The sequence below is a fragment of the Centroberyx affinis genome, unplaced genomic scaffold (assembly GCF_046629955.1).
Source record: "Centroberyx affinis isolate AG114_WGS23_722 - 3 ecotype Tasmania unplaced genomic scaffold, CSIRO-AGI_Caff_v1 ptg000360l_1, whole genome shotgun sequence".
In the NCBI taxonomy this organism is placed as follows: domain Eukaryota; kingdom Metazoa; phylum Chordata; class Actinopteri; order Beryciformes; family Berycidae; genus Centroberyx; species Centroberyx affinis.
The window spans coordinates 121290-131456 of NW_027279031.1; the positions used below are offsets into that span (position 1 = coordinate 121290).

General features: G+C 42.1%; 1 protein-coding gene and 1 non-coding gene across 3 annotated transcripts; both read right to left on the reverse strand.

The window, feature by feature from the left end:
- Window positions 1-285: 285 nt before the first annotated feature.
- LOC139641286 (tubulin epsilon and delta complex protein 2) lies at window positions 286-6912 on the reverse strand. 2 transcript variants are annotated; one of them, XM_071515588.1, is made up of 9 exons: window positions 6408-6912; window positions 4564-4622; window positions 3831-4437; window positions 3662-3715; window positions 3458-3536; window positions 3069-3213; window positions 2504-2599; window positions 1351-1544; window positions 286-748 (listed from the first exon to the last, which is right to left on the reverse strand). In XM_071515588.1, the coding sequence occupies exons 1-9, from the start codon at window positions 6509-6511 to the stop codon at window positions 599-601; spliced, it is 1488 nt and encodes a 495-aa protein (XP_071371689.1). In that variant the 5' UTR covers window positions 6512-6912; the 3' UTR covers window positions 286-598. The 2 variants fall into 2 exon arrangements, with proteins under 2 accessions (XP_071371689.1, XP_071371688.1); XM_071515587.1 differs by having other exon boundaries at window positions 3831-4443.
- trnat-agu (transfer RNA threonine (anticodon AGU)) lies at window positions 5037-5110 on the reverse strand. The gene has a single exon. It is a non-coding gene; the product is annotated as a tRNA-Thr (tRNA).
- Window positions 6913-10167: the final 3255 nt, after the last annotated feature.

The following is a 10167-nucleotide window of genomic DNA, read 5'->3' on the forward strand; positions in this document are numbered from 1 at the left end:
AGATGAAAACTTTTTGTTATTAATTTTGACATTAACAATAATAACCAGTAAGGTGATGAACATCACTCAGCTGCCTGTGTCCACTTCTTTTGTGAGATGAGTGCCACCTGCTGGCAAGGTCTGTCAATGACTCATGCAAGTTTCTCCATTACATTGTAGGTATTAAAATAATTACTCAGTAGCATAATAATTAAACATTTAAGAAAAACACACAGAAAAATAAGACACTAGCATTTAGTAAAAGTTGTTCAAAGAGGATTATTTAATCAAAGAGAAGACCAAAGGGAATTGCAAAAACATGCAATGACTGTAAAAATCGATTTGGTCATATGCTGATATCATGTAATATCTGTGTAATTGTATAAAATAACGTGAACATTTATAAATTGGAACATGGGCACTTCACAGTCTGAAACAGTATTAAAGAAAGATGAAGATAGCAAAACAATCTCTCTCTCTAACTTGCTTTTCCAGTCAGGAGGATAACAAATTATTACACAGCACAAGTCACTGAATAAATACCGATTGACAATCACAGCACACTAAAACACAGAGCCTAGATTCATAGGTTCAGGGACCAACACAATATGCTCTGCAGTCAGTCAGGTTCAGTGTCCAGGACCATGACAGGGAACTGCTCTCCTCCTTCTCCCAGCAGAGAGTACAGGTCTCTCAGCACAGCAGGGTTGGGACAGCCGGGGCCACGGACCACAGATGAGAGCTGAGGGGACAGGGTGTCTGACAGAGCCTGTCCCAGAGGGAAGGAAAGACTGTCAGCACATTACAAAGAGCACGTGAAATCTACTGAAATGGATTCTTATTCGTTACCATTCACGAGAACTCACAGATTGCCTAATTAATAGGGACCGGACAATCTGTTTATCTCACAATACGATTCAACACGCAATATGGGGTTCACGATTCAATACAACCACAATATGATGTAATACATAAAACTTAAATTACAACAACAGTATAACTGTGCAGAATTATGTTTTTTTTCTGAGCCACAAATCTTTCTAGCGATGGCATTGGCTTGCTACAATGTAAACAACAATTTAAAAATGTCATTATAAAGTGTAAATAATATAATTTCAATGGAGAGCTTGTGAAATTGCGATGGGCAAGTCATCTCATTTGTGATTACTACAGCAGAATAAAATGGAGCTAATATCGCGGTTCATTTTTCTGCCCCACAATACGTACTGTCACATTTTTGTATTGCGATATATTGAATTTCCATATATTGTCCCATCCCTACTAATTAACTAGCAGAGTCAGGTCTTTACAGAAGTGTCTGATGTACTTATGTCATATTTTCTCCAGGCGTTTGAAGAGCAGGACCCTTACCTGTTGTAGGTACATCTGCTGTTGTAGCAGTGCCACCCTCATCCTCAGCTTCTCCAGCTCTCGGAGCTCTGCCTCTGTTGTGTAAGACACAGTGGGGGGGAGGGGCGCAACCGTCCCATCTCCCCACTCACCCTTCGGCCCGACGGGGCAGAGACATCCTCCCTCTGGCCTCCATCGATCCCATGCTTCCCACTCTGACGGAAAATAAGGTTATTTTTAGAGCGTGAGCGTGAGCAACCGTACCCTAAAACGTTTTTCTGCTGTGCTGCCTCAGCTTTAAATAGCTAGGCCCTCGCCTGGCCACGTCAGGATAGACCGCTTTAAAACCCCACCGTCACAGGGAGGGGGATCTGCAGAGGCCAAGGAAAGTACTGATCTGGCACTGAGGTTTCACCGCGGCTCTGTTTTCATTTTCCATACGTCAAGACGGAGAGGCTGAATTAGCTCATTAGCACGCCCCGAGATTTACTCACAAACAACAGATCTCTCCAAGGTACATTCATTACAGTCTTATTTTTCAAATTCCATAACCATCTCCAGAAAGTGAGATATCCTCAAATAAAATTATCACTGGCTACGGATCAAAGACGTGAGACGGAATGCATTAGGTTACTTTGTAACACCAGATGGAAGCGTGCGGACTGCCCAGGGAGTTAGAAAGTTCTGGAAACTCCTCTTCTCTCACACACTGGCTTTAAGCCACATACTGACAAGGCACTGGAACTATAACTCGTAAATATAATCAAAAATCCCTCTCTGTCATATGATAGTCATTTGAGTGCTGAGAATGGAAAATCTCTGGGCATTCAGCTTCATTCTAATTGTATCGTTGGAGGCAATGGAAATTATACCATGTTACACACTGTAGGTACTGAGTGAGTGATAACCTGATACCTAGATATGATAATTCAAACACAGCTGGGTGGCCAGATTCGACCACAGGGTCACAAATTCACCACCTACGTCCTCTTTATTACACAAGTCTCTCCCTGGCAAAGTCATGATATACAGTAAGTGCATGATATAAGGCAACTTTTTTCTGCTCATGACAGTCTTATATGACCTAATTCAAGTTGACATTCAAATCATTCAGGGGGGGACATTTGGTTCAAAAGGTAGTTTTGGTCTGTGTAGTGTGATCCGAGATTCCTACCTCGTTTTACTTGGTCTTCAAATTGTTGGAGCTCTGCTGCCATCGTCTCCAGGCTTTCAAGCGTCGGGTAAGATTCATACTTGTTTTCCTTACCGCCTGCATAAAAATACATCAGGTAAGTCTTCAGTTGCCACATTGATAAAGGATAATACAGTCTCCAATGACAATTATAAACTTATTGGAAACATTATTAAACAAGAGAGTGTGGATGCTTAGTTTAATTGCGCTGTTAATTAGGCTCATGTTTGTAGTCACTGTAATTGTTATCAACACAAAAAAATCTCAATCCAATGATGACAAATGACTAGCGAAATGAGTTTAACTGCTAATGAGTTCAGGGGAAGGAGCAGCACCGAGCTGAAGAATAACTCAACACTCATGTATCAGTCTAACAAGCTCTTAGAAAGACAGTTCCTGCCAATAAACTGCAAAGTCTCTTCCCAGATTCTCATTTCCTCAACCCACACACTTGTGTCATCTGCCCACTTTGTCTCTCCTCATCCTTCCTATTTCCATTGTGTGTGTGTGTGTGTGTGTGTGGACGTGACCCTGCTCAGGCTAGTACCCGGTTCTGTGCCTGCTGTCGAGGCCTGTTTGGCCAGAAGCTGCTTGGTCTGGTAGTACTGGGTCAGGTCTTGCCCCTGGTGGGTCAGCTTGTCCACCAGCACTCTGGTCTGATCTGGGCTGCCACAAGGCCAATCCTTGGGGAACTAAAGTAGCCAGAGGGACAGGGTCAAGGAGGACAAACTGGCTATCCTTTAAAGGGCCGAAAGAGTATTAATCAAATTCTGTACCACTTTCTCCTAGCTGGGTGATGGAAATTAGTTAGAAGTATAGGGTAGATGTGGAAATCTATACTGCTACACTGTATTTTCAAAGTCAATATAACACAGCATGGAAAATATATCTCTGGCTTTGTAGGGTGTTTTGATTCACTAGCAAAAGGAAGCATACCGTAGTTCTCATTCTCGCCATGAAGTGACTCCTCTCTGGCACAGGCTTCCTTTGTACAGCGATCACTTTGTCCCACAACCTGAGGATACCGTGGAGACACTTAACGCCATAACATGCCTGGGGAATGAGGCGTCATATTCTCACAAAATCTTGCAAATTCTTAAAAAAGGCTAACCCAACACACTATAGAATGATTTTGGCCACCTGTTTTGCTTGCTCCTCAGAGACTTCCAATTTGCTATCTGCTCAGAGGGTATCCTGCCATGGAGCAAGGGTAAACAGAATTATTACAAAAGCATAGAAAACAGCTAGTCACACTTTTCGACTTTGATTGACTTTGTTATCTTCACAGAGAAGTTGTGTAAAATCATACCCGTTCTGTTGAGGCGAAGTCTGAGTTCCAGTCCCCTCTGTGTGTGAAACAGACACTGGGTTCTTAGAAGTAGGCATGGAGGTAGCCGTGGCTTTGCCAAGTTCCCCGTCACTCTGCAGGCTGCCTCGAACGGCCTCATACTTAGAGTGGGCGATTGAGGCGTGTAACCGACCCTGGTCAGGAGAGCTAGAACTTGAGACGGCCTGCTGCGCTTTCCTAGCCGCCCGGAGAGGAACCACGTCAGCTGATGAGACCGGACGTTTCTGGATTGAGTTGCTATTCACTCCGGGTTTGTACTGTCTAGGATGGTGGCCAGCTGTAGCTCCTGACACTGGCATCCTAGGCTTCTTGGGCTCTTTTCTGTCCAGACTGGTGGATTTGGAGGTTGATCTGATGGTTGTCTGATTGCCTTTAGAGGCGGCAGAGGCCTGAGTAACCTCCTTGGGTCTGACAACTGCACCACCCGGTACCTTGTGGGGTCCAGATTGTCCATTTCTGTCAGGGTTTTTTTTTTGAGGTCCTGTTCCAGCGCGGATCCAAAGGGCTTTCTCCAGCGCTCGCTCCAGTAATTCTATTTCCTCTTTCTCCCCTGGCGGAATATCTGTGTCTGTGTCTGTAGTAGTATACAAACATGCGGATGTAATTTAGTTACAGCATTATCCATGATTGGTCTCTTGTCTCTACTTGCCGGCGTTAGACAATAACGCTGAAATAAACAAAATTTTATCATTACCTGTAGCAGCATCATCTGTGAATTCAGAGTCTTGGGAGACATTCTTGGTCTGTGGTGTTCTGGGGGAAAAGACTGCATGTGACTATAGGTAATAAACACACACTAACCAGCCAAGAAGACAGCAAACCTAAGTACATCTAGAACAGCAAAACATATTATTTGCACAGGACACTGGGTTACACTACTATGGGGCAGATATCCAATATTTAAAACAAAGGTACAGAAGCTGGAAACATCTCAGTGCTTATGTGCACTTATGTACACTTATGTGCACTTTTTTGTTATTTTAGGTATTTTCTGTTTATCAAACTCCAATTATTTTGGTAGGTACTGAGAAATGACTTCCAGTACATTTCCCTGTTACATGTACAAATTGCCTTGCATTTAACATTTCTCCAGTCTTCATTAGTAGTCAATGCAGTTCCACAGCTCCAGAGTACATGAACTGCAGACAAACCTCTGAGCACTGAAAAAGGCACTGCTGGGATTCGAACCCAGGATCTCCTGTTTACTAGACAGGCGCTTTAACCAACTAAGCCACAGCGCCAGTTGTGAAACATGAGAGCAACAGCTAGTGACCTAACACCAACCACAAGTCAGGACAACTTTTAGGTTTAACTTTTGCAGCAAAGGCACACTTACTGAAATGATGAACAACATGCAATTAACAGGCTCATGTTTTGATTTGGTGACTGATGAAGTCACTCTCCATAAACCTCCTCAAACTCTCCATTCACAGGATCCAGGCCTTCTTGTCACTGTGTGTATTAAAAAGGAAACAGCTGGGCGCAGAGCCTTCTGCACAGCTCCCACCTTTGGAATGAGCTTCCTGCCATTGTCAGGGACTCAGACACTGTCTCTGCCTTGTCTCTGGATCCAGACTTAAGAGACATTTATTTAAGTACAGCTTACAATCTCTGGCCTGCTTATCCTTTGGCACAATGTTGAGTTGCTGGTCATGGTGCAAGTTCCATTGTAGATAAAGAAGAATAACCGCACACTCAGATCCGCATAAAGGATTTAATAACCATTGAATAACCTTGTCTTGAGTTTCAGGAGATTGGTGGGATTCAATAATGGCAATCACCCATTGAGTTACGCAAAATAAATTGTCCTGCCTCTTAATGTATTACGTATGGATGTTTTAGAGTAGGTGAGATAAAGGACAACTTTCTCCCTTCAGAGTGAGCTTTGTCTTGTGATTTCAATACCAGTTTGAATCAACAAGCAGCTACTGAGTTATTTTCCACTTACAAATTCCAGTTGTATGCGCTAGAAAAAGCCAGTACTCACAAACAGCATAGAGCCGTTCACAAAAACATGTTTCTGCCCTGCAGGATTTATTACATTAATGTATTGATTGAATGAATTGTAAATGCAATGCAGGCTTTGCATGTGTAATGCAAGTTGTATCTGCAACACATGCTATCTGAATTGTGCTTACCAGACCCAAATCAAACAGTATTTGTGAATTGCTTTTGTTTACTGCATCAGGACCATTCAAATGGTGTCAACTTAAGTTGTCATCACAAAAACAAACTCAAATGACATACACTTTTTGTTGATTGCTTAAACCTTCAGCACATCCACATGTGACCCAGGTCTGGTAGATATCAAATCAAGTATAAAAAGGAAAATGAGTTCGTCATTTTGGTAGTTTACATGCACGTATGCATTACAATACACAACTGCAACTCTTGGTACACATTTGAAAGTCCTTCATCTTTCATCCACAGTTATTTTGGACTTGTGACTAAAGTGAGTTTAAATCCCCTTAGTAGGCGGCCCTGGCAACAGGAGTGAAACTGTGAGCAACTACAGAACATGAACTGAGGTCTACTTACAGGGTCTGTAAGATCTCCCTGTACAGATGAATGTTGACATCAATCTTGGCTTGCTCAGCTTTGCATGACTTGATAGCTTCCTCCACCGCGGTCAGCAGTGACATGCTTGTCTGTCCAGAAGTCGTGGTGTTGGCAGTGCGTGCACTTGTTGCTCTGCCGTGACAACACGCAAGAAACTATTGACCAAAACTGGAAAGTTAAGTAAGTTCACTCAACGTCCAAATTGGTCAGAAAGGCGTCGTCGGATGACATCTTCAGCATCCATAAATGCGACGATGTGGCTTTTTCATGCTGACCCGCGAAAGTTACGGATACGGAAGTTCCAATCTTCAACGATAGCAAGTTTGCTAGAGGCAGCGAGTCCTGTTACTGAAATCTGAACAACTGTTTAGCGATGTGCGAATACTCAGCAAAGCAGTTAACATTCTCCGATCTTCGCAGACATCACTGCTTTGCGCAAATAAAGACAGTAACGTTATTCGTTTTAACCTGGCACAACCAAAAAATGTCCAGCTTCTTCTCAGAACTTAAGCTCTTATTCTCGCGAGAGGTACAACAGCTACCATGGAAACAGGGACGCTGCTTCTTGGACGCTGCCACACAATCTCTGAGACAGTTCAACATGCTACAGCTGCTAAAAGTTGAGCTTTTTCGCCCATTTATGTACATACTAGTTTGATATTTAATTACACTGCAGTGTAACGTTGTGTCAATGCTGGAGCTAAAACACAACAAACAAACTAATTGATAAATTAAAATAAAAATATCATTGCCATTCATGATGGAAGTAACTTTTTTCTCCCCATTAGTGTGCTAGGCTTTGGGGGATTGTTACAAGATATTGCCACATACCAAGGCAGGGTCATGGGTTAGGACAAACAGCAGTTAGGCAGGGAGCTTGTTTGACATTAATGGTTGATCATTCTTTTCCCAACAAACCAGAAAACTTACAAAACCACGTTAAGGTTGAATTCATTAGCACTGAACCATCACCAAAAAGCCAAATGAGAATACAGGGATCAAGATGTGGATTCTATCTGCGGCTTCAAGTAATCAGATCCTGCTCATACACTTGATATGGCTCGTAAACATGTCATATGTAAGATATGTATTGCCTTTTGCAAATTATTACTCTAAAGAGCATTGCATAGTTATCATTCAGATAATATTTATTAAAGTTGTTATTCCTTGTCTTTCCTTTATGTAATTGGTCTCTAAATAAGTGACAGTGATTGAAATTCTGGCAAAGGAGAGAAATGATCACTGCAGTCCTTGGCCAAGCTGTTGTTGATCTGCTGCATAGAAGAACAACATGTCAATTATCCAACCAAGCCAATTAGTCTATACACAGCAGTTAGGCCTGGGCCAGTACATGTCGTTCACATTAGTTCCTATGCCACTCAATAGCTCAGTGCGGCTCGTTGTCCACTGTGCTATTACATCTAATTTCCATGCTCATCTGGGAGGCGTTCACACAAAAGCGTCAATGAAGTAGGACGACTAATCAGGAGCAGGAGCTGGTGTTGTTTTCTTAATCAGACTGTAGTGTTTGTTCTGAATTTACCATGTTCCTTAAACCAAAACAGGATGTGTTGTCCTGCAGTGTTTGAGTATCAGTGAGAAGACAGACTTTGTGAGGATCAGTCATGATAATTAGTCAGGTGAGTATGGTGTGGATGTACTGTACGTATAGTTTGTGTTCATTTAGTTTGCCTCTTCTTTCTGCCAAGCCGTCCACATTCATATCTGGATGTGACTTTCAGCATCCTAGAGCCTCCTGCTGAAGGTGACAGTGGAAACAAGGGATGACCATTAGAATTGATAAGACAATTGATAAAGCCCCAGGAAAATGTAACTTGCTTATGAATACATAATTTGCATTGTATATTACGTACTCCAGAGTGCAGAACTAACGCAGTATGATGCTATTTTGTTTTAATTCAAATTATGTGTGCCTGTTCTGTCTTCCTGTCTTGGATCTCTTGGCTGCTGCACTGTTTTGATGTTAATTGTTATGTCTCCCTCTACAATTTCCATCATCATGCCCCCATATTCATTCTGCTTTACTGATTGCTATGATGTGGTCTACTGCTCTAACAGATTCCCGCAGTTGCCGAGGGTTATGTTAAAGATTGCAGTGGCAACATGGACCTCCTGCTGCATGTCCCATGCAGTGTGTTCATATGTGTGCATTAGATCTAGCATTTGAAAGCCAATCAAGCCCTCAGAATGACAGACTAACAGGAGGCTTAAAGGCAGCTTCAAGTGAGCGTGGCTGTCAGACAGAGGGTTGAGCTGACGTCTGTCCTTTTGTTGCGTGGCACGGTCCTCACATGGCATCCATCAGAAACCGGTGGCTGCGAGTTTGCCAATCATTCCCCCACCAGGGCTTTTAGATCAAAGTCTGATTTCTCTCTTATTGAACTTGATTCGCAGAACTGAAGCACTTCCCCAAGCAATTAACTGTAATAGCAACAGCTTGCCGGCCCCATTTGATGGCAGTGAATCATCTTGTTATTTCGTCTTCCCCCCACCAGCCCCCCCGTGGCTTGGTAGCAGGACAGGGAGGTGGGGGGGGGGGGGTTCTCAGCCGCCTCACCAATAGAGCATCTGACACTGCAGCCGACTGCCAGACAAATAACAGGCTCTGACACAGTCAAACACTCACACACACACCCACACACCTGCACAAACAAGTAGATTTGCAAACACACACTACACACACACCAGTGGACATACACACTCATGGACAAATCTGTACGGTGACACAAACAACCATCTCATACATGATTCATGGGCATTGTGCATGATTCATATGGCTGCACAAACAGCTGTAAAATCATTGTCAAATTATCATCTGTAATTGGCAGAATAGCCTACCACAGAGTAAACAGGATAACAAGTAATTTGCTTCACTGTCCAAGTGGAATGAACCATTATGTTGATTGTTGATGATTCAAACTGAAACAAGTTTGTGCCTCAGTATTTGAGGCTTGCTTTGGTATAACGCCTTTCAGGCTGTCAGTAAGACTCTTCATGGTTACGAAAGAGATACGAAAAGAGAATTTCATACAGGGATTGATCAAGTGTCCCATTATTATAATACATCACCAAAGAAGGACTGATGAGCTGGTTTTATAACATCTAATAACAACTAGCATTGGTTAACATTATGTAGCTTCCTAATCTCTCCTTTCAATGTGCCAGATGTGGCTCTGTAAGTGTGAGAACTTTGTAATCATTTAGATTTAGAAAGCAGTTAGTACCTAACAGAGCAGCAGAGGACATTGCCAAAAAGTAATTTGTTTTATGACAAAGATTATGATACACATCTTGAGAGCAATTATGGATCTTTCATTTCCAATTTCCAAGTTTGCAATTTACTTGAGTTTACTGTGGTGCGATCAATAAAAAAAAAGCAAAAGATTTATCCAGTCTCCAAAAAAACGCAACAGAGAGTATATTTGCCCAAAAAAAGTTGTGAAAAAAAAAATCCTTTTGTAAAGAATGGGCCCAGAAATTAATACCTTGTTTTTTATATTATTCCCATTCAGAGGGAATTAAAACTAAAAAAAATAAAACTGTGGAAACAAGAAAACTGTGGAAACTCAGTCTTAAAACAAACTGAAAAATGAAAAAAATGAAAAGTGTATACACATCAAAACAGTAAGTAAAACTACAACCTACAAATTCACTGTATTTGCTTGGTAGGACTGCCATCTTATGGTTATTCTCTTGCTCTAGCGCGCTGATTTGTTGG